Source organism: Lithobates pipiens, unplaced genomic scaffold, assembly GCF_037356315.1.
Source record: "Lithobates pipiens isolate NorthernLeopardFrog02 unplaced genomic scaffold, aLitPip1_a1.2 Scaffold_16, whole genome shotgun sequence".
Classification (NCBI taxonomy): Eukaryota; Metazoa; Chordata; class Amphibia; order Anura; family Ranidae; genus Lithobates; species Lithobates pipiens.
In genome coordinates this window covers 223,408,283-223,433,130 of record NW_027507748.1, presented here as the reverse complement: position 1 = coordinate 223,433,130, position 24,848 = coordinate 223,408,283, and the positions used below count along the sequence as shown (strand labels likewise).

The 24,848-nt window shown below is 44.5% G+C and overlaps 1 protein-coding gene across 2 annotated transcripts in view; it reads left to right on the top strand.

Annotated features, from left to right (window-relative positions):
• The first annotated feature begins 8,390 nt into the window (after positions 1–8,390).
• The window catches only part of NECTIN3 (nectin cell adhesion molecule 3), a 182,555-nt gene continuing 166,097 nt past the window's right edge, over positions 8,391–24,848 (top strand). Inside the window, exon 1 of one of the 2 annotated variants that reach the window (XM_077481120.1) lies at positions 8,391–8,754. In XM_077481120.1, the coding sequence (XP_077337246.1) occupies positions 8,679–8,754 (76 nt within the window). In that variant the 5' untranslated portion in view covers positions 8,391–8,678. The remainder of the gene's footprint in view (positions 8,755–24,848) is intronic. The other variant, XM_077481119.1, reaches the window with a different exon arrangement.

The following is a 24,848-nucleotide window of genomic DNA, read 5'->3' as shown; positions in this document are numbered from 1 at the left end:
TCCCAGTTTAGGTGGACAGCCATGTCTTGGTAGGTTTGCAGTTGTGCCATACTCTTTCAATTTTCGGATGATGGATTGGACAGTGCACCATGAGATGTTCAAAGTGTGGGATATTTTTTATAACCTAACCCTGCTTTAAAGTTTGTTCACAAAGGTTCTCTACCAAACCTCTGAAGACTTCACAGAACAACTGTATTTATACTGAGATTAAATTGTACACAGGTTGACTTTATTTACTAATTAGGTGACTTCTGAAGGCACTAGATTTTAGTTAGGGGTATCAGAGTGAATGGGGCTGAATAAACATGCATGCCACACTTTTCAGATATTTATTTGTAAAAGATTTTGAAAACAATTTATCATTTTCCGTTCACTTCACAAATAGGTGCCACTTTATGTGCTACGTTTTTGGTTGTAACATGACAAAATGTGGAAAATGTGAGTGGGGTATGAATACTTTTTCAAGGCACTGTATATAAACACGGGCTTGCCAGTGTGCATGATGGCCCCATGGGATTGTCACCCTAACATCAATTTTGTTTTTAATTGATTATATTCTTGAAGTGAACATAAAGGTTCAATTTTGTATGTATATATATATATATATATATATATATATATATATATATATATATATATATATATATATATATATATATATATATATATATATATACTGTATATAAAACAAAGATGCCATACTTACCTGCTCTGTGCAATGGCTTTACACAAAGCGGCCTTGAACCTCCACTTCTGGGGTCTGCTGACACTCTTGGCTCCTCCTTCCCCTCATGGGGGCACTCGTGTGGGCTCAACCCCGAGCCAGGCTGTGTTCATCTATCGATGCACACGATACGACTTGACCCTGCCCCCTGCTCCCTCCTCACATGTATTGACTGGCAACTGCAGGATCCAATGGCTGCCTCTACTGTTGAATCTCCTGTGAGAAGAGAGAGAAAGGATAAGAGCTGCTCCAGACCAGCACAGAGCTGGATCAAGATTGGGCTCTGGTAAGTGTTTATTACCTTAAAGCGGTAGTAAACCCGCATTTTTTTTTTTTTTTTTTTTTAAACCTGCAAAGCAAAAGGCATAATGAGCTAGTATGCACCGCATACTAGCTCATTATGAAATACTTACCTTAGAACGAGGCCCCGACATCTCGCCCGATCCACGCCGAGGAAGCCGACATGCTCCCTCGGCGTCTCTTCCGGGTATCGCGGCTCCGGCGCTGTGAGTGGCCGGAGCCGCGATATCGTCACTCCCACGCATGCGCGCGGGAGATTTAAATCCGGCCGGACGAGCGCTGCCGGATTTTCGCGGAGAGAACCCCCTTGTGCGCATGCGCCGCTGCAGTCAGCGGCGCATACCGAGGGGAATATCTCCTAAACCGTACAGGTTTAGGAGATATTTTTTTTACCTACAGGTAAGCCTTATTATAGGCTTTCCTGTAGGTAAAAGTTAAAAAAGTGGGTTTACTTCCACTTTAATGCAGAGAATGCATTAGGGTAAAAAAAAGCCTTTTTTTGCCTTTATACCCACTTTAATAGAGGGATATGATGATTAAGTCTCTCTGGGGTGGCTTTGCTGTTTTTTCTGTTTTGTGTTTCAGGCGACAAGCTGCCTGCTGTTGCTAGGAAGATTTACTTTGGTTGCTGGGCAGATCCTCAGTCAGCTGAGTGCTGGATTGGTGACAAATGTTTTGGTGGCAAACATCTAGCCAATGAGTGTTACCTTTCATTTGTATATACCCCCCTGTCACTGGGCAGCAGTTACCATAGGTCTGTCAACTGGACTCATATCAGGATTATCGTCATCCTTCCTTTGACCTGCCCTCCTGCCTACCCTCCCCTGTGCCCTATTTTTCTCTTGTGCTGGTCAAACTTTATGAGGTACAGTAGTGTTGCCCACTTTGTGGGTGGACAGTGGCTGGCAAACTCGTTGGTATAAGATATTGATAAGCACAGTGGCTATGTGGTGGCACACTTCTGGGTCAACAGTTCAAATCCCAACAGCGGCACTACCTGCCTACAGTTTGCATGTTCTCTTTGTACCTGCGTGGATTTCCTCCAGGTACTCCAGTTTCCTCCCACACCAGATATGCTGGTAGGGAAATTGACTCCTCTCTAAACTTGCCCTAGTATGCGTATGTATGAATGTGAGGTGGGGACCTTTGATTGTAAATTTTCTTGAGGGCAGGGACTGATATGAATGTACAATATACTGTATATAGTGCTGCGTAAAGTGGTGGTGCTATAGGAGTACCTGTGATAATAAAGAAATAAATGGCTGCTTAGGTCTCAGTGGTGACGCATGTTGGTCTGCTCCGTTAACAGGGGTTCTGTTTGCTAATAAAAGGTTAAAGTGGTTGTAAATCCTTTACAACCACTTTTTGCTACAGGTAAGCCTATAATTAGGCTTACCTGTAGCTACACTGGATATCTCCTAAACCTCCACAGTTTAGGAGATATCCCCTGTATTTGCATGTGTGCCGTACGTACGTGCCGTTACTTCAGTTAGACTGTGCCATTACCAGCGGCTCCTGCGCGGGAGTGACGTCATCGCGGCTCCGGCCAATCACAGTGCCGGAGCCCACAATACCCGGAAGTAACTCCAGGAGTGATGTTGACAGGAGCAGTGAACAAAGACCGCTGCGGGGGCTTCGATCTCAGGTAAGTAATTCATAATGAGCTAGTATACTATGCATACTAGCTCATTATGCCTTTGACTTGCAGATTTTTTCTTTCTTTCTTTTTTTTTTTTTTTTTTAGGGTTTACAACCACTTTAAAGTTTCATAAGTAAAATTGATTTAAACACAATAAAGGGGCCATGGACTAACGTTTTCCCACACCCTTTATTGTGTGTTTTGCTTTATTATTTAGGTATGTTGTTATGGTTTGTTGGCTGTTAATGGGGTGTACAATCCTATGAAATAACTGGGTTACATACAATTTTCTACCTACGGAGTGGGTGATATTACCCCCAAAAAAGTTTAACCACAACAAAACAATAAGCGTTGGGTGGGTGAGGAAACAGATTTGACAGTCCTGAGGTAACGGAAGAAGCCCGCCCAGTGACGGGTATAAAAAGGTAAGGGTATACAATCATAGCAAAGAAACCATCATGTTATGCCCTTTGGTACTACTAATAAACAACTATTTTTTACAATATTGACTAATATTTTCACCTTGCTGCCTAAAACCCCTTGTAGGGTATACAATCATTGGATGTTTTTTTTTTTTTCGTTCACAGCTAGCCGATGTTCTGCACAAACAATTCTCCTCAGCAACCACAGGCAGCTTGAAACCTGGGATTGAAAAAACAGAAAGAATCAGCACAACACCCTCCGAGTTTTTACTTATGATCCTAGTCCTAGGGTGCTTTAGCTAAAGTGCAGCTAACCCCCTTTTTTATGCAGATTAGGCCTAGTACACACGGGACCAATGTAGGGTGGCATCATGTACTGCAGTCAGTCGGACAGAAGCTGACCGGCGTCTATCGAAGGGGTATGACCAAAAAAGGTCCGCCGACCAGCACCGGAGTGTTCTGATTGGGGGGTTCCCTTTGTTAGAACACAATAGCACAGCAGGGGAGATCGCTGGACTAACATCAGATTGTTTGTACAGCAGCTCAAACCTGAGTTGTCAGTTTTTTTTTTTTGCTCAGGGTTGAACGAAAAAGTAGGTGAGCTTTCCTATAGACTTCAATTATGTCCCACAGTTTGGTGGCAATTCCATGGGGCCACTTTTCTAGTTCTTTTTATGACCCTATCAAGAGCTTTCCAATGCCGCAAATTTCCTTTGTTTGTTTGATCAGAACTTTCTGTTGTATTTGCTCGAAATTTCCTTTGATGTGCCACATCACACATGCTGTTTTATCCAGTGTGGCTCAAATCATTAAACATCATAATGAAAATCAACACTGCCATCCTTTCCAATAAATGCCTATTCTGTTCATTTTTTTTTTTTTTTATAGAACGAATAGATAAATAAATTGAATAGATAAAACAATAAGTGAAGTATACAACACCCCATTTTACAACTGCATGAAATAATTTGCAAAATGCTTGACATTAAAGAAAAGGAAACCTGGAAAAATGCCTACTTTTTTTTTTGTACGGATATGGATGCAGTATTTAAATGATTAGATTATAAAAGGATTAGATTGGAATGTATGTGGGTTACGCATCTCTAGCGGTATCAATTTCCCACTGACCTCCACACAGATGATGTAAGTACTGAAGAACTTTCACTGCCAATACATTTTTTGACACTCCTACCTCAAGCTATTTGTGGAGTAGGGCCTAACACTGTGTAAAAACGCAGAGGTTTTTTTTTTTTTGGTCGAACGACAAACAACCTGACAGGCCCCCACATGCACACAAACAAAGTGAATGCAAGAATCTCCCTAGCTGTGCTATTGTATCTAACAGTGGGTATTCTCTCCCATCAGAATACACAGATCAGCACTGCCGTCATTGGCTGCAGCCGCTTATCAAAGTCTGGCTTCTGTTGAACAGACAGAGCTACACATGTACCAAAATTCATCCAGTTCCTGCTAAATCAACTGAATTTCGATCTTTGTATACCCCGCTTAAAATGATTGTAAATGCTATTTTTAAAATTTCTTTAAAATGACAAACATATTATACTTACCTGCAATTGCACAGAGCAGCCTCGATCCTCCTCTTTGGGGGTCCCTCCCTGACGCTTCTGGCTCCTCCTCTTCCTGTTGTGCTGCACCTATGGGCTCGCTCCCAAGCAGTGCTGCCTGCGGCTACAGACACAGACTTTGCGGCACAGTCCCAACCCCCAGGGCCATCTTAATAGTATCATGGGCCCCTGGGCATAGTAATGCTATGGGGCCCCCTACAAGCCTGCCCAATATACGCACCTACTCCTAAGAATTAAAGTACACTATTTTCTACTTTCTGCTCTGAAACATATCAAATAACAAAAATTTAAAACATGTCTTCATAAATGTAGGCCAAAAGGCATTCTGCTACATGTCTTTGGTATGAAAAACCCCTGAGAGAGCCCTCCTCACGTGTGTATATATGACACACACATGTGCACAAACACACATACACATGTACACAGACACACACACGTACACAGACACACATACACAGGCACACACACACATACACACACACACATGTATACAGGCACACACACACACACACACACACACACACACATATGTACACAGACCCCCCCACACACACACACACACAGGCACACACATGTACACAGACACACACATGTACACAGACACACACACACCTACACAGACACACACACACATGTACACAGACACACACACACCTACACAGACACACACACACACACATGTACACAGATACACACACACATGTACATAGACACCCCCTCCCTTAATTGTAGAAGAGCCCTTACTTGTTATGTGGTGTTCCTTGTCCCACTCCCAGCTCTTGAGGGGTGCACATGCAGGAATTTACCAGAGGGGGCAGCATAGAGCCCGCTGTCAGCTCAATGACTCTCACACACATTCCAAAAGCCAGCACAGCCACAGAGCCCTCCTGCACCCGCCCCTGTGTTCTTTCATCCCTGCCAGACAGCCGGGCACTTCTAGACGCTCGGGTCCTTACTAGTGTATGGGCTGTACAGTGTTCACCCCTGATGTCGGCCTGGCCCCCGGACTGCCTGTGCCCGCTAAGCCTGACTCTCTTACCCCACTGCTATTTATATTTGTCTGGCTCTGATGGGTCCCTAGGTGAACCTGGGGCCCCTGGGCAATGCCCAGGGGTGCCGGCTCAGTAAGACGGCCCTGCCAACCCCCACTCCCTCGTCACAGCAGCAGGAGCCAATGGCTTCTTCTGCTCTCAGCCGATCCTGTGAGAGCAGGAAGAAAAGAGAGAGCTGAAACAGACAGGCACACTGCTGGGTCGAGTGAGGGCTCAGGTAAGTATAAGGGAGGATGAGGGGGCATACTGCTGCCTAAACATTTTGTACCTTAATGCAAGGAATGCAGTAAGGTCAAAAAAAATGTAGGCTTTAGAACCACTTTAAATGATGTATGGGAATTGTTTCCGGGTATTTTTTCTGGGTTCATTCGATATTCTAATCATCAGCGGGGTCGGACATTCATTTTCATGGGAAAAATCTAAGGAACAGGGTGGAAAACTTTTCTTGCTCAAATTCATTTTTTGGATAGTGCATATGATTTTCGTTCAGAAATTCCATTCATTTTAAAATGGAATGTTAAAAAAAGTGTAAGTTTAGAACAACATTTGTCCCTTCATCAAATGTACAAAGAATTGACCATACAAATGTTTATATGAATATTTTTATCTGAAAATCTACTAGTGTGGGGTGGATGGGGAAGGATGGACAGGAATGAGCGTTCAGTCCAAAACCAAGCTTGGATCAAACCAGGGTGGATAAAAATCGATGATTTAAAAAAAAAAATCTGATTTCTTTTATTTAAATCTGATTTATTTTAATGAAATGCTTTTGGAGTAAAAATCTATCTAAAGATAGTTTTCTATTTAAGATACATTAATTATTTAGTTTATTCAGCATGAAATGGAGCTTAGTTATGTAGCATAAATTAGTTCCCTAATTATCAGTGCAGCCCCATCGGTTCCAATCAGTGCTCATTAGTGCAGCTTATCAGTGCCTCATCATCAGTGCCCATCAGTGCAGCCTCATCAGTGCCCATCAGTGCAGCTTCATCAGTGCCAGCCTCACCAGTGCCCAGTAGGGCAGCCTCACCAGTGCTGATCAGTGCAGCCTCACCAGTGCCTATCAATGTCAGCCTCATAAGTGCCCATCAGTGCAGCTTCATCAGTCCCAGCATCACCAGCACCCAATGGGGCAGCCTCACCAGTGCCAGCCTTACCAGTGCCCATCAGTGCCAGCCTCATAAGTGCCCTCTGGTGCAGCCTCATATGTGCCCATCAGTGCAGCCTCATCAGTGCCCATCAGTAAAACCTCATCAGTGCCCATCAGTGTCAGTCTCATCAGTGCCCATCAGTGTCAGCCTCACCAATGCCCATCAGTGTCAGCCTCACCAGTGCTCATCAGTGCCCATCAGAAAAACCTCATCAGTGCCCTCCTCACCAGTGCTCATCAGTGCCCATCAGTGCAGCCTCACCAGTGCTCATCAGTTCAGCCTCACCAGTGCCCATCAGTGCAGCCTCATAAGTGCCCATCAGTGCAGCCTCATCAGTGCCCATCAGTGCCAGCCTTACCAGTGCCCATCAGTGCCAGCCTCATAAGTGCCCTCTGGTGCAGCCTCATAAGTGCCCATCAGTATCAGCCTCACCAGTGCTCATCAGTGAAGCCTCACCAGTGCAGCCTTATCAGTGCCCATCAGTAAAATCTCATCAGTGCCCATCAGTGTCAGCCTCATCAGTGTCTATCAGTGTCAGCCTCACCAGTGCTGAACAGTGTCAGCCTCATAAGTGTCCATTAGTGCAGCCTCATCAGTGCCCATCAGTAAAACCTCATCAGTGCCCATCAGTGTCAGCCTCACCAGTGCCCATCAGTGTCAGCCTCACCAGTGCTCATCAGTGCAGCCTCGTCAGTGCCCATCAGTAAAACATCATCAGTGCCCATCAGTGTCAGCCTCACCAGTGAGCATCAGTGCAGCCTCACCAGTGCTCATCAGTTCAGCCTCACCAGTGCTCAACAGTGCCAGCCTCATAAGTGCCCATCAGTGCCAGCCTTACCAGTGCCCATCAGTGCCAGCCTCATAAGTGCCCTCTGGTGCAGCCTCATAAGTGCCCATCAGTGGAGCCTCACCAGTGCCCATCAGTGCAGCCTCATCAGTGTGCCCATCAGTGAAGAAGAAAAAATATTATTATTCAAAATGGTTGGTCTTTTTCCATTTGTTTAGCAAAAAAAGAAAAAAAAACAGTGGTGATTAAATACAACCAAAGAAAGTTCTATTTGTCTCGAAAAATGATAACAATGTCATTTGGGTACGATGTTGCATGTCATTCAAAGCGTGGCAGCGCCGAAAATTTACCTGAGCAGGAAGGGGTGAAAGTGCCCTGTAAGGCAAGTGGGTAGGTAACACTATATTTGTTTTTTGTTTCAATATTTTTTTTTTATGGATTTTTTTTTTTTTAGAAAAACAAAGAAAGAAGATCCTATTTTGTTTATTTTATGACATCAGCACTTTTCCTGCACGCCGAGCGATACGAGCACGGCACAAGTGATCCCCGAGCCTTGGACTGAGAAGTCTACAGTGACTGGAGTTCTACCTAGCAACCAATCAGCTTTAATCTTTAGCTCGGTCAACTAAGCAGTGCAAAGCAAAGCTAGAAGCCGATTGGCTATGGCTGCGTGTGTGCGGTGGGTGAAGAAGTGAAGTTGGCACCACCCAGCGGCCGGCAGGGAGGAGTCAGGCTGCACGTCTAGAGGGGTGCCGGGGATTCGTGAGCTCGGCTCTCAGCAGGCTCCCACCTCGGCTCGCTCTTCCCTGACTACTTGGGTGCAGTTGGTGTGGCGGGTCAGGGGGGGTCACCCATGGTGTGTAGTGGGGTGGCCGGGCGCTGTGAGGTGACCTCTGTCTAGGCTGGCCCCTCCCAGTCGGCTCGTCCCAGCAGCCACCACCCCCCTCCCCGTCCATGCTCCGAGCATTGTGAGGCTGGGACTGGGAGCTGCCTTGTGTTTCCATTGCCCTCAGCACCATGGTACACCGAGGAGCCCACGGACTGCCCTTCCCCTGCTGTGCCCTGGCTTGGCTGCTCCTCTGCAGGCTGGACGGTAAGTTCTTTATGTATGGAGGGGTACCCACCCCCACTTCATAGTGGTACTTCTCTTCCCTAACTTTCTATAACCGCACCCAGAGCCCGGGGTCCCCTCCATGGAGGACCGTTACTTGTGTCCCCTGTGCAGGAAGTCCTCCTACTTATTTAGCATTCCTTTACTAGCAGATGACTTTGTGATGGGGGACCCTTTCATTGCCATGGCAGCAGCACACTGCCCTTCCCTTCTTCTCCTTAAACTTTGTACCTTCTCCTTCCATTGTCTGACACGGGGCCAGCCTCTGTTTATTATGGGGGGGCCCATCCTCTGTTTATTATGGGGGGCCATCCTGTTTATAATGGGGGGCCCATTCTCTGTTTATCTGTTTATAATGGGGGGGCCATCCTGTTTATAATGGGGGGATCCTCTTTATTATGGGGTATCCTGTGTTTGTTATGGGGGGCCCATCCTGTGTTTGTTATGGGGGGCCCATCCTGTGTTTGTTATGGGGGGCCCATCCTGTGTTTGTTATGGGGGGCCCATCCTGTGTTTGTTATGGGGGGCCCATCCTGTGTTTGTTATGGGGGCCCATCCTGTGTTTGTTATGGGGGGGCCCATCCTCTGTTTATAATGGGGGGCACCCTCTCTTTATAACAGGGGGCATCCCCGGGGGGCATCCTTTGTTTATAACGGGGGGCATCCTCTTTATAACAGGGAGGCATCCTCGGGGGGCACCCTCTGTTTATAATGGGGGGGGCATCCTCTGTTTATTACGGGGGGGGCCCATCCTCTGGGGACTGTTATCTCCATCCCAGGAACCGACCACCTTGTACCTAGGGATGCCACCTCAACTCTTCAAAACCCAATCACATATAAATTACACAGGTTCTGAGGCTAATTTAATGCAGATAAGGTGCCAAGTGAGTTTAATTACCATCTTAATGAGCCACAGAACCCGTGTGATTTTAATACGTATTAGGGTTACCACCTCATCTCTTTAAACCTGAATTGTACCGTGTGGGTGTGTGAGACCCAGGAGACCATACTTTGTGCCTGATGTCATTAGGAGGTGGCTAACTTGTCACCCTGGATCATAATAGGGATTAACCTTCGCCTCCGCGTTGGTTACCACCTGTGCCTGACAAGACATTGTCAAGGTTTCCCGTTTTTTTTTTTTTTTTTTTTTTGTATTTTGGTCTCCGGGAAGATGAAACGTAGGGAAGGGATTTGAAAGGAGCAGCTCATTGTTGGGAGAAGGATCTCCAATGACAGGAGGTGGCTTTCCACCAGCGATGAGAAATGCCCACAGACACATGGTAGCGTGTCTCCTTTTACACAATTTGGTTCGCTCTCCTTTTTTTTTTTTTTTTTTTTTTTTCGGATCAATGGAGAGCCATGAAAAACCCCTTTGTTTGATGGGGAAAAGTAGCCGCCTTGTATGGTATTGATCTCTAGGCTTTGGGTTTTGTAATGGATGCTTTGGCAAAGTCAGTTGAGCTTATTGAATACAATCGTGTGATAAGAATAAGGACATTGTAAAAAAAACCATTAACAACAACTAAGCCGATCGCTTTTCTCTCATTCAGAATACTTTAAGCAGGACTCCAGCTAAACTGAGAAACACAGCTTGAAATGTATGTATAGGAAAAATCTTTTATTTATTTAGTTTTTTAAGGTTTGGATAGACTAGAAAAGGGGTTAAAGTGGTTTGTAAAGGCAGGAGGTATTTTTTTTTTTAAATCTTAAATGCTAGCTAAAGGTTCTTTTAAAAAAAAAAACAAACAAACATGTCATATTTACCTCCTCTGTGCAGATGGTTTTGCACAGAATGGCCCCAATCCTCCTCTTCTGAGGTCCCTCAGCAGCGATCCTGGTTCCTCCTCTTCTCGTGTGGCCCATTGGAGAGATGCTCTCTCTTGGGGGGACTTGTGCAGGCGCACTGCCGTGTCCTTCTGCTGCATCCATTGACACAGACAGCAGGACTCTCCCGTCTGGCTGAGACACGGCAGCGGGTGCCATTGGCTCCCACTGCTGTCAATCAAAGTCAGTGAGCCAATGAGGAGAGAGAGGGGGTGGGGCAAGCTGCAACTCGGTGCCTGAATGGACACACAGAGTAGCGGCTGGGCTCAGGTGCCCCCATAGCAAGCTGTTTTCTGTGGGGGCACTCAGCAGGAGGGAGGAACCCGAGAAAAGGAGGATCTCGGCTGCTTTCTGTAAAACCACTGCACAGAGCAGGTAAGTATGACATGTTTGTTATTCTTAAATCAGAAAAACCCAAGACTTTAATATCACGTTAATGATGAATTCTAGGTATGGCAATTATTGCATAGTTATATTGATCCAGCTTGGACTAATCCAAAAGCATTTTTATTTTTTTTATTGTTCAACAAGTTGGTTGAGCAAGTAAACCTGACCCAATTCCCCCATCCACACCTTTAATGTGGATAGGGGAATCCTCCCCACTGTGCCAAAGTGGTCTGACAGTGGAGAAAGCTCCCCACCCTCAGAACACACTGATTGGAGTTGCCCGTTATAGCCTGCCATGCTGACTGAGCAGCATTTTTACAGGCTGATTGTACAGAAGTCAATTGACAGATCAACTTCTGTACAACCACTGTCCCCATACATGGATCGAATGTGGCGCACATCACATGCGATGTGACCCATTTCGTCAGCGTGAACCTAGCCTCAAAGTGGAACGAAACCCTCCGATCCTTTTCTGTTTGATCAGCAACTGCCATAAAGCTGCACATGTGATCGGTTATGACACCAGCCATTTGATGGTTTGACAGTTTGGTTGAGCGCACAGCCAATGGGACAGTTACATTGCAGGCATGCTGCGATTGAACTGTTTTTTGAAACTTAAATCGATGGGTTAAGTTTGACTGCATGAAATATGAACAAAGCATATCCCTCTATATTGTGTCTCAATTCAGAACACAGGCAGGCCATACATGGGTGGAATTTTGAAAGAATTTTCTTTGGAAAATCTTATCTAAGAATTTTCGTTCATATGTCGCACCATTAGTGGGCTGCAGCAACAGCCGATTTTCGTGCGGCCATCAAATTTCAGTAATCGGGTATTTTGTTTTTTTTTTTTTTTTAAACGATTTAAATGATTTTCTAACCAATGATGGTAGACTCGGGCGAGAAATGTAAATGCGCTTGTGCAAGAAAAGAAAATTCCTGGAAAGAAAAGAAGATTCCCAGCCACGAAAGTTCATTCTGTAGCAACATGAGGTGAAATTGAAGGCTTGGTTGGTCAAATTTTGAACTCAATAGTGAATGACAAAACGCACACATTTTTCAGAAGAAAATTCTTTCTAAATTTGACCATGTATGGCCAGCCTAAGTGTCATTTCTGTCCGCTGCCTCCTTCCTCTGCTATAAATCCCTTCTGACAAGTGTTTCGGACACCAAAAGAAAAAATGGTAATGGAGGAGGGGCCTCCAGCTGATTGACAGCCTCATCTCTGTTCCTGTGTGAAGGGGCATGTGTCCTTTCCCTTCTGTGTAAATTCTGCACGTTGACTGGATGTAGGGAAGTTAGCCATAGATAAACAGGTACAACTTATGTAGAAGGATTTGTGTATCCCCTGAGGCCAGTCGCTTTATTGGGTATATGTAAAAATTTACAACCACTTTAAATATGCAAATGTTGCATCTGGCCAATCCCCCTGTAAGCTATTACAGTGAGCTCCACTATCTTATGAGTCCTGTACCGGGCGGCTGCCCTGGCGCTTTGTAAATGCAGAAGGTCTCTCGCTTGGCATGGGCACCATTCAGGAAAACACTTTGCCTTCTCTCAATGAATGCAATGTATTCTCTGTTTGGATGAGATGGGAATATCATCACCCTGCCACTCCACCTCATCCAATCAGAAAATGCTTTGCATTCATTGAGAGAAGGCAAAGTGTTTCCTGAGTGACGTCCATGCTGAGCAGAAATCTGTTTACAATACAGCAGGGCAACAGCCCAGCATGAGATCCAGAAGCTAGTAGAGATCAGTGTTTGTGAATTGTGGTGTCTGCTACAGTGATTTCAGCTTCCAGTGGGATCCCACGGGTGTGGCACAAACATACCTAAAGTGGTTCTAAAGGCACAACATTTTTTTACCTTAATGCATTCTCTGCATTAAGGTAAAAAACCTTCTGGATGCAGCTCCCCAGCCCACCCTGAATACTTACCTGAGCCCCATCTTGATCCAGTGATGTGCTCAAGAGCAGAGGCTCTCTCATTAGACAGAGGCGCAGCAAGCGGGCCATTGGCGCCACTGCTGTCAATCACAGCCAGTGTGGAGGGGTGTCAGAGGCAGATACAAGTGCCCCCATAGCAAGCAGCTTGCTATGGGGCACTCGACGGGGGGGGGGGGGGGGGGGGCAGGGTTGGCAGAAGTTGATAAAGCAGTCAACTTCAGTCACGCTGGGATGACCACACACTGATAGATATTTGGCCAATCCCTACTGAACCAGCCAAATGTTCATTAAAATATGACCAGATTAGAATTGCCCAAGTAACTATGCAAAATAGTCTGTAGCTAAGGTTAGGTTCACATCATTGCAGGTGCTGGAATGCCTATAAATCCCCATGCTTTGGAAAGGGCGGCATGTTTGTGGGCGCATGAAACCACAATTTGTCAAAGCCCCATGTGGTTGTGTTTTCAAAAAGGGGCAGGGACCTTTTCCCTGCTGAAAATTCAGGTACAGCCATGCCATCCACTTTTTGGGGACATGGCCTAAACATCAGCTTTAAAACCCCTGCAATGTTAGTTTGTTTTGCTCTCTGTGTACCATTAGGGACATTTCCCTTCACTTACTTTCCCAGGGACACAACCAGAAATTAAAGGCCATCTCCCAAAGTGAGGGGAATTCCCCTCTTAGAAAGCTGTTCCTGGAATAGGTGTCCCCATTGGAATCTAGGAACAACAATTAGATTTTGGCTTTACCCTCGCTTTCTTTCACAACTGTATCCAAGTTGTTCCCGTGCCAATGCAAATTGTTCACCCTGACTCGCGAGTCCCTGTTTGAGACTACAAATGGCTGTGCTGGCATAGGCAACTGTTGTCACTACGTGGAAGCTGGACCTGAGCAATGTGTGTAGCCTATGTTAGAGTGTGTGTGTGTGTGTGTGTGTGTAGACAGAGACAACAACAGATACAAAAAAAAAGTTAAGCTATGCATGAAGAGGCCCCATTTACATAAGGCGATTTGAAATGGTTGACAGAATCACCATGATTCTGTCTGCGATTTAAAATCGCAAACACTGTGCAATTCTTTTGCCATTTAAAAAAAAAATGCACTAAGCTTGTCACTCAGAAGGGAACAAGAGTGTCTTTTGGGCAGCAAACAAACATAGGGCAGCCCAATGTGCAACACACTTGAAAAATAAAATGTTATGTGAGTTCTGAATAGGATTTTATGGGGAAAAAATTGATTGTTTATGAAACACTATGATTTAGCAAGCTAAAAGCTGTCCAGTGAGGCTCAGATTTGTGTTTTATTTATTTATTTTATTTTTTTCTTGCGTGTTGCATTGACATTCCAATGGAAACGGATCTCGTACACATTAGTATGCTCATTTTTATGCATCGATGTATTTTATGGGATGTTTTGACATCAAGTACAAAGTGCATTGCAACACACATTACATGCATTTTGATGATGATTCCAATGAAAAATGCCTCAGGGCAAAAGAATGCATGGGTGTAAAAGGATTTTTAATATTCTGTTTAGCTTGTCTTGAGATTTACAAACACCTGCCAAACACATAGGTATGCAAGTGGCAACCCATTTTCTTGGTTCAGCTTTGCAGCTCCCTGTGCGACCTCTCTGTCCCTAGCCTGCTCATTGCTCATTGTCAGTGAATTGTCGTTCTCGCACTGCGGATTCATTGTCAGAATTCTAAATTGCAATGCCAGTGTCTTGCTGAGAACGTTCCCCCGGCGGATAAGGATGCCCCTGTACTGCGCATGCGCAGTACGAACCACTACAGAGCCGTCTCCAAAGGTGAACAGCTGATCGTCAGCTGTACGTGGTGCCTGCGCACTACATTCTGCCTTATGTACAGGTTCAAGCCCCACCGTCCAAGTGGACATAGAGTTAGAATATTAAAGCGGGATTCCACCCTAAAGTGGAACCTCCGCTGATCGGATCCCTCCCCCCCCTCCGGTGTCACAATTGACACCTTTCAGGGGGGAGGGGGGTGGAAATACCTGTCAAAGACAGGTATTTTCACCCACTTCTGGGCATAGACTCCCGTGGGAGTCTACGCCATTTCCTGCCCTGCCGTGCTGTCTGCTGGGACACACACGGGTCCCAGTGACAGCGCAGAGATTTCCTATTGCGCGGCTCGCGCATGCGCAGTAGGGAACCGGGAAGTGAAGCCGATTTGCTTCACTTCCTGATTCCCTCACCTAGAATGGTGGCGACAGCAGCCGAGGGCCGAGCGATCAATCGGCCTCGGCTGCCGGCATCGCTGGAACCCGGGACAGGTGAGTGTCCATTTATTAAGTCAGCAGCTGTAGTATTTATAGCTGCTGGCTTTTAATATTTTTTTTTTTTTTTTGGTGGAATCCCTCTTTAATATGCCAAGTGCAGCAAGGCCGTGCCCGAAGCATGGCAAGGGGCCCTGTTACAGGCTCTGTGTATAGCTGACTCACAGGTGTTCGTTGTGGTTCGCACTGCACAAGTGCTGCGCCTGCTTAGTACAGGGGGGTCATTATCCGCCGGGGGGAACTTTCTCGGCAGAACACCGGTTAAACAGAATTGCAATAGTTTGGCAGGCAACTGTTCACATTTTGTGTATTTCATCTATGAATTTAGATATCAGTCTAGAGTTCTACTTTAAAACCCAACTCCAGGCAAATAAAAAAAAAAAAAAAAAAAAAAAAAAAAATAATGATCCCTAGAGCTTATTTTGTCTGGTGGAGAGGAGAGACGGTTATGCTATGGATTCTAGATGGTCCTGCAGCTTGGAGTGTGAGTGTGTTGGGAATTCTTGCTTTGTTTCTTCACAAGGCTGTGGGCTATTCAAACTTGTGTGGTTTTGGCAGGTGCATTTTCCTTTAAAATCAATGGAAACGCAACAAAACATGTCGCTGATGACACGTTGTTGTGTGTTCACTTGTGCTGATGTATGTTGACATGTTTTGCTCCAATTCCATTTCAATGGAAAATGCATTTGGCAAAAGTGGACAAGTGAGTGGGCAGTGGGGAGCTGGTATTCCTGAAGATGTTAGAGGAGACTTGCAAGAAGAATATGACCCTAGGTCTGCAGCTTACATACATTGCTTCTGAAATTTACAAGATAGTATATAGATGCAGCAAATATATACAGTGCCTTGAAAAAGTATTCACACCCCTTAAAGTTCTCCACATTTTGTCATGTTGCAACCAAAAACATAAATGTACTTTATTGGGATTTTATGTGATAGCCCAGTGATTCTCAACCAGGGTTCCTCTAGAGGTTGCTGGGGGTTCCTTCAGCAATGGGCAATTTCTGCCTCTCAGATAAGTTCCCACTGACACCATTGATCTTTTTAACTATCTGTAAGGAGGTAATTCTTCCCAATAACCACAAGTGTAAGGACCAGTCTTCCCACTGACCATCACACTAATGTATCATAAGTTGCAGATTTCTAATTTTTAGCAGGGGTTCCCTGAGACCGGAGGACTATTTCAAGGGTTCCTCTGTGTTGAAAAGGTTGAGAAAGGGCTGTGATAGACCAACACATAGTGGCACATAATTGTGAAGTGGAAGGAAAATGATAAATGGTTACATTTTTTTTTTTTTTACAAATAAATATCTGAAAAGTGTGGCATGCATTTGTATTCAGCCCCCTTTACTCTGATACCCCTAAATAAAACCTGGTGGAACCAATTGCCTTCAGAAGTCGCCTAATTAGTAAATAGAGTCCACCTGTGTGTAATTTTAATCTCGTTGTAAATACAGCTGTTATGTGAAGCCCTCGTAGGTTTGTTAGAGAACCTTAGTGAACAAACAGCATCATGAAGGCCAAGTTATGCCGCGTACACACAACCGGACTTAGGTCCGACAGACTTTCAACGGAGTTCTGACGGACTTTCCGAATGAACGGACTTGGCCACACACAATCACACCAAAGTCCGACAGATTTGAACGTGATGACGTACGACTGGACTAGAATAAGGAAGTTCATAGCCAGTAGCCAATAGCTGCCCTCGCGTCGGTTTTTGTCCGTCGGACTAGCACACACAAGCGGATTTCTCAGTAGGAACTGGGTCCGGCGGAGTTCTGTCGGAAAAATTTGAAACATGTTCCATTTCTAAAGTCTGTCAGACTTTTGCAAATCAAAAGTCCGCTGCAGCCCACACAGGATCGACTGGTCTGCCGGAATCATTCCGTCGGACTTTTGATGTTGAAAAGTCTGGTCGTGTGTACGCAGCATAACACACCAGTCAACTCAGGGATAAAGTTGTGGAGAAGTTTAAAGCAGGGTTAGGTTATAAAAATAAAAAAAATACAAATAAAATCCCAAGCTTTGACCATCTCACCGAGCACTGTTCAATCCATCATCTCAAAATGGAAAGCGTATAGCACAACTGCAAACCTACCAAGACATGGCCGTCCACCTAAACTGACAGGCCGGGCAAGGAGAGCATTAATCAGAGAAGAAAGGAAGCCATAAGAAGTCTCATTGCAGTTTGTGAGAAGCCATGTGGAGGACATAGCAAACGTGTGGAAGAAGGTGCTCTGGTCAGATGAGACCAAAATTTAACTTTTTGGCCTAAAGGCAAAAAGCTGTGTGGTGGAAAACTAAAGCCCCGTACACACGATTAGACTTTCCGATGGGAAATGTTGGGTGTCAGGCTGTTGGCGGTGTGTATGCTCCATAAGAAAATTGTTGTCGGACTTTCTGCCAACAAATGTTGGCTAGCATGTTTTCCAATTTTTCTCCGCCAACAAATGTGTGTTGGCAGATTTTCCTATTTGTGTGTACACAAGTGCGTCGGACAAAAGTTCAAAGTACAAACACGCATGCTCGGAAGCAGAAGCGGTCAGTCTTGTAAACAAGTGTTCGTAATTGAGAATTAAAATTTGTGACGTGTCAAATTATGAAATCTCCAAATGCAGCGCACGTTCTCTTCTTCTTTAATGGGATAATAATGAAGCTGCTTTGCTGGTGATACTGATGTTATTGCAAACACATCTTCAAAGGCTTTTTTTTCTAGTGACATAAAGAATATTATTATTATTATTATTATTATGGTTTTTGTTTTTGTGCAAGTTACCACAACACCATTATCCCTTGGTTTATGGGATCAAAGATACAACTATGTTGGTGTCCCTTGTCAATTTTACATTTGTATTTTTTTTAAATGTAACTGCCTACTCCCAAACTGTCATTTGAAGTAAAACACATCGCCAAGTATTATTCGCCACAATTTTATTTTTATTTTTTATTGTGCATTAAAAAAAAAAAAAAAAAAACATGCTATCTGCCAATAGAACTTAACCAAAAAGTGCATTCTATGCATCCAAAAATATACCAAATCATTATTCAACCAAATAATAATGTCAAAGCAATAACTCCAAGGCCAATAATAAATAACATGTTATCTCCTCCAATTCTGCAACATGTCTGGTTGCCGAACGGCCGTTCAGAAACAAACTGAAAAGCGCAAAATGGAAAAATGTGAATCAACACTCATCATGCTTCTACTAACAAGAAATTAGCAGAAGGAGGCCAAAGGCTGGTGCTAAAGAGCTGAAAAACCACCTAGTACTTCACTGCGTTCGTAATTGTTCGCCAACATTTGTGTGACCGTGTGTATGCATGAGAATTTTGAGCCAACAACCTTTGGACAAAATTTCACGGTTTTGTTGGCCAACAATCCGATCGTGTGTATGAGGTGATGTGCAGTGTAACACTGCACATCACCCTGAATGCATCATGCCCACCATGAAACATGGTGGTGGCAGCATGATGTAGTGGGGATGCTTTTCTTCGGCAGGGCCAGGGAAGCTGGTCAGTGTTGATAGGAAGATGAGTGAAGCCAAATACAGGGCAATCTTAGTAAAAAGTAAGTCTGAAAGACTTGAGACTAGGACGGAGGTCCACCTTCCAGCAGGACAATGACCCTAAACATACAGCCAGAGCTGCAATGGAATGGTTTAGGCTTCATGCACACGAGACGCAGATGCAAACTCTGCTGGACACATGTTTTTAAAAGCTGAAACCGGCGTTTAGAAACGCGCATTTTGCCGCGATTTTTACCGCGATTTAGCGGCGTTTTACCGCGTTTGCGTCTAGAAGCGTTTAGTTAAGCTAACATCATAGACCCTCCCCAGCTCAAAAAACAGTATTATAAACTATTTCAGCAATTTTGTGAGACCAGAGTGAGTAGCAGCAGCTGTGAGAGCTGCAGTGTACTTGTATTTAGCGTGTCACTTGCCACGGCACCTGCCACAAGTTGTGGATTGTCCACTTGCCACGTCACCTGCCACAAGTTGTGGATTGTCCACTTGCCACGTGACTTGCCACATCACCTGCCACGTCACTTGCCACGTCACCTGCCACAAGTTTTGGATTGTCCACTTGCCACATCACCTGCCACGTCACCTGCCACAAGTTGTGGATTGTCCACTTGCCACGTGACTTGCCACGTCACCTGCCACAAGTTGTGGATTGTCCACTTGCCACATCACCTGCCACAAGTTTTGGATTGTCCACATGCCACGTCACTTGCCACGTCACCTGCCACAAGTTGGGGATTGTCCACTTGCCACATCACTTGCCACATCACCTGCCACAAGTTGTGGATTGTCCACTTGCCACGTCACTTGCCACATCACCTGCCACGTCACTTGCCACAAGATGTGGATTGTCCACTTTCCATGTCACCTGCCATGCCACCTGCCACAAGTTGTGGATTGTCCACTTGCCACATCACCTGCCACGTCACTTGCCACGTCACCTGCCACAAGTTGTGGATTGTCCACTTGCCACGTCACCTGCCACGTCACCTGCTACAAGATGTGGATTGTCCACTTGTCACGTCACCTGCCACGTCACCTGCCACATCACCTGCCACGTCACCTGCCACGTCACCTGCCACAAGTTGTGGATTGTCCACTTGCCACGTCACTTGCCACATCACCTGCCACGTCACTTGCCACAAGATGTGGATTTTCCACTTTCCACGTCACCTGCCATGCCACCTGCCACAAGTTGTGGGTTGTCCACTTGCCACGTCACTAGCCACATCACCTGCCACAAGTTGTGGATTGTCCACTTGCCACATCACTTTCCACGTCACCTGCCACGTCACCTGCCACAAGTTGTGGATTGTCCACTTGCCACGTCACCTGCCACAAGTGGATTGTCCACTTGCCACGTCACCTGCCACAAGTGGATTGTCCACTTGCCACGTCACCTGCCACAAGTGGATTGTCCACTTGCCACGTCACCTGCCACAAGTGGATTGTCCACTTGCCACATCACTTGCCACAAGTTGTGGATTGTCCACTTGCCATGTCACTTGCCACTTCCCCTGCCACAAGTGGATTGTCCACTTGCCACATCACTTGCCACGTCACCTGCCACAAGTTATGGATTGTCCACTTGCCACGTCACATGCCAGTCACCTGCCACAAGTTGTGGATTTTCCACTTGCCACGTCACCTGCCAGGTCACTTGCCGCGTCACCTGCCAGGTCACTTGCCACGTCACTTGCCACAAGTTGTGGATTGTCCACTTTCCACGTCACTTGCCACTTCACCTGCCACAAGTTGTGGATTGCCCACTTGCCACATCACTTGCCACCTGCCATGTCACTTGCCACAAGTTGTGGATTGTCCACTTGCAATTGCAATTGTTTAAAATATTTTTCTAATGGTTTTTCATCATTTGCAATCATTTTTTAGATTTTTAATGTAAAAAAAAAGGTCACCTTTAAAAACGCTTATAAACGAAAACGCGGTAGCGGCGTTTTGCCGCGTTTTCCCGCGTTTTGCGTCTGAAACGTGGAAACTTTTGCGTCTGAACCCATTTTTTTGCTTCTGGAAAAATGAGGTTAAATGCAACTGCATAAAAACGGCAAAAATGTGCATGGACACATAGGATAACCTTGAGTTCAGGAGCAGTTGAAAAAAGTGTCCAACTGCATCTGAACACGCGTTTAACTGCGTCTCGTGTGTATGAGGCCTTAGAGTAAAGCATATTCATGTGTTTGAATGGTCCAGATGAAAATCTTCGGCAAGACTGGAAAATTGCTGTTCAGACGCTCTCCATCCAATCTGACAGAGCTTGAGCTATTTTGCAAAGAAGAATGGGCAAAAAAAAAAAAAAAAAATGTGCAAAGCTGGTAGAGACATCCCCAAAAAGACTTGCAGCTGTTTTTGCAGTGAAAGGTGGTTCTACAAAGTACTGACTGGGGGGGGGGGGGGGCTGAATAAAAACGCACCCCACACTTTTCACATATTTATTTGTAAAAGATTTTGAAAACAATTTAACATTTTCCTTCTACTTCACAATTATGTGCCACTTTGTGTTGGTCTATCACATAAAATCCCAATAAAATGAATTTACCTTTTTGGTTGTAACCTGAAAATGTGGCAAATATCAAGGGGTATGAATACTTTTTCAAGGCACTGTACTCATCTCCTTGATGTCCATGGGCTCACATCCATCCCTGTGCACGTTTAAACCCTCGGAGGTGTGGTGACCCGCGTACAGCCGCAGTCCGTTTGTACATACAGCTGTGTACGAACACCTGCACTCTCGGGTGCAGAAATATACGCTATTCATGGTGTACCCCAGTTTAGGTGGATCCAAAGTTTGTTCAGTGAGCATGTAGTCAGATTTTAACATGTATTGTGACCCTTAGAACTACCTTCACACTTGTGTAGTGCCACTGAAATGGCACTCTAAACACAGCATGGCATATTTGTCAAGTGTAGGGCAGCCCATTGATATGAATGGTCTGGCATCGTGCTGCAGTAGTGTGAATGGGGGCTTAACGTCAACTTATCCTTTTGTGAGTATTTATAACACCACTAGTGAGCGTCTGATTGTTGGGAGATACTTGCATATTTTATGGGACAGTCTATAAAGGAATGTATTCGATTTCAGACTGTCATAAAAGTGGACTTTAACTTTAATCCCTTAACGTGGCCCTTAGTGCCCAGGTGGTGCCGTGGCTTCTATATCCTGTGACTGCTGTGTTTTTCTCTCACAGCAGTCGCATGATTGGGAGCTCATTTTGCTGGCTTCCGATCAAAAACCTTGACCAAGAGCTGTCAATAAGGCTTGGTCAGTGTGCTGGATGCGCACAATCTCATGCCTCCATGGATGCATATCATATGTGCAGCAGCTGGGCGTTAAAGCCCATCTTTCTTTTAAATGCCCTTTGTGGTTGACAAGAGGTCAGGGGACAGAGGGAAGCTTTTTTTTTTTTTTTTTTTTTTTTCTCATTTCTGTTGCACAGCAAAACAGTGGTACTCATTTTACATTAGCAGTATCAGTTACAGCCCCCCTGAAAAGCGTTCCACAGGTAATCACTTTTAGAGGATTGTGAAAGAATTTCCTGCCCCATCTTGATACCTATGCTCCCCCCCCCCCTCTTTTTTTTTTTTTTTTTTTTTTTTTTTTTTTTTTTTTTTGTATGTATGTTTTTTTACATTGCAGGTCTATGCTGCAACTGCTAGCCAAACATTTGGCTCATGGTTGCAGCACATCTTCATCCACTTACATGGAAGAGATGGACAGTTAGTGGTGCCTGCCAAACTCAATTTTATTTACTAGTTTTTTCCTCAGCTGTTCTAAAGTAGCACCGAGGGGGATCCTTTCATAATTGTGCATCTGATTTTAACCACTTCCATACCGGGCCTATTCTGGCACTTCTCTCCTACATGTAAAAATCATCATTTTTTATTTTATTTTTTGCTTGAAAATTACTCTGAACCCACAAACATTATATGTTTTTTTAGAAGACATAAATAACAGAATAAAATGGCGGTCATTTTACCTTGCACGGTATTTGCGCAATCATTTTTCCAACGCCTTTTTTGGGGGGAAAAAAATGGTTTCATGAATTTAAAAAAATAACAAAAGTTAGCCCAATATTATTTTTTTTGTATAATGTGAAAGACGACATTACGCCAAGTAAATGGGTACCCTACATGTCACGCTTTAAAATTGCGCACACTCATGGAATGGCTCCAAACTTCGGTACTTAAAAATCTTCATAGGCAACGCTTTGAAAATTTTTACAGGTTACCAGTTTAGAGTTACAGAGGAGGTCTAGTACTAGAATTGTTGCACATGCTCTAACGTACGTGGCGATACCTCACATGTGTGGTTTGAACGGCGTTTACATATGTGGGCGGGACTTGTGTGTGTTTGCTTCTGAGCGCGAGCTACTGGGGACGGGTGTTTTTAAATATTTATTTTATTTTTACACTTTTCTTTCTCTGGGCACCCGATGGCACGGGAGAGCATGGAGAAGCACTGGGTGGCGGGGGGGGGGGGGGGGGGGGAAGTCTCATCGCCTATAAGAACGATCAAGCGATGGAAATGCCGTTATGTTAGTCCTTATCGTGCACAGAATGGCTGGGCAGAAAGAATGATGCCTGTAGCTGCAGGCATCATTCAGATATCCATGCACAAAGTCAAGGCAGTCATATGACGCCTAAGGTATTGAGGTAATTGGATTCATCTCCAGTACCAGTGCTGTCGCCAGCCTGTATAAAAATGCCCCTCAGTGTATGTTCTCCACAAGATGAACCATTTGGAAACATTTGCCAGATATAAATTTACATGTTAATTATCCTTTTGTTATTTTTTTTTAATTCTAACTATTGCAATAGTGTTTTAAACCCCCTCTCTACATGCAGCAAGCTCCATTCTAGCTGTTCTGGCAACTTTTTCCACCATGGGACATACTATTGCACAGCTGAAATTCTATGTTATAGATAGCTTTCCCCCAAAACAGGAGGGGCCCTAGGAACAAGGGCTTGTGTTGCATAAAGAAGCTTTTTGGATTAGGATACTTGACTCCATTTTTAGAATTTTGCTTTGTCTCCATTAATGTATGTAGTGATATATAGAACCTTATCAGATACTCTCAGGGATTAGTACAGCTCTTATCCTTAATGGCCCTTTATATCTTTAGCATTTGGTAGCCAGATTTATAGTTTAGTGGATTTATGCCTTACATTTTTAATTTGTCTATTCTGCAGGATCATATAAGCAGCTATACTTCCAACCTTTCCTGTTCCCACTCTTCTTATTTATTAGAATTTTTAGGTGAGCTATAAATTGTCAGTCCTTTGGAATTGTTAAAATATTTTTCTAGAAGAATTGGAAACCAAGGAGACCAATGGGATGAAGGAATATTCCTGAACGTTTGTTTTATTTAATGGTTACTGTGAAATTGTGTGAATGCATCAATGCAGTGCATGTTATCTCAACTTGCAGAGCTTGAATTCATTGAATGAGTTTACCAAAAATGTAAATATTGCAGAATATACAGCCTGATGCTCCATTTCATGCTGAATAAACAAAATTATTAATGTATCAAAATATAAAATCAAAAAAAAATCCTTTAAAAAAATAAATAAAATCATCATTTATAGCCATCCTGCATTGCAGTCAGTTTTTGAACGAAAAGTTAGACTGTCAGAATCGCCCTCGTGAAATGGGCTATGCGCAGATTACTGTAACGCAGGGGTAGGCAACCTGGGGCCCTCCAGCTGTTGTGGAACTACATTTCCCATGAGGCATTGCAAGACTGGCAGTTACAATTACTCCCAGAGCCATGATGGGACTTGTATTTCTGGAACAACTGCCTACCCCTGCTGTAGCGCATGAACCAGGATGTGTTGTGGTGCCCTTCATTTTGAACACCCCATCCCCAATGCTTTACAGCAGACTTGTGTTTTAGCACACCGCAATGTACAGATGTGAACTGTCTGTTCGTGGTGGTGGACTAAAAAAAAAAAGAGAGATCCTTTGAAAGGTGTATTGTGGGGCCCGAGTTTTGTAGATTGCAAAATCGGCGTGCATGGGCAAGTAGTAGGCTTGCAAAAAGGAAAAGACATTGTGCAGTAGCGACAAACAACTGAAGGAAATGA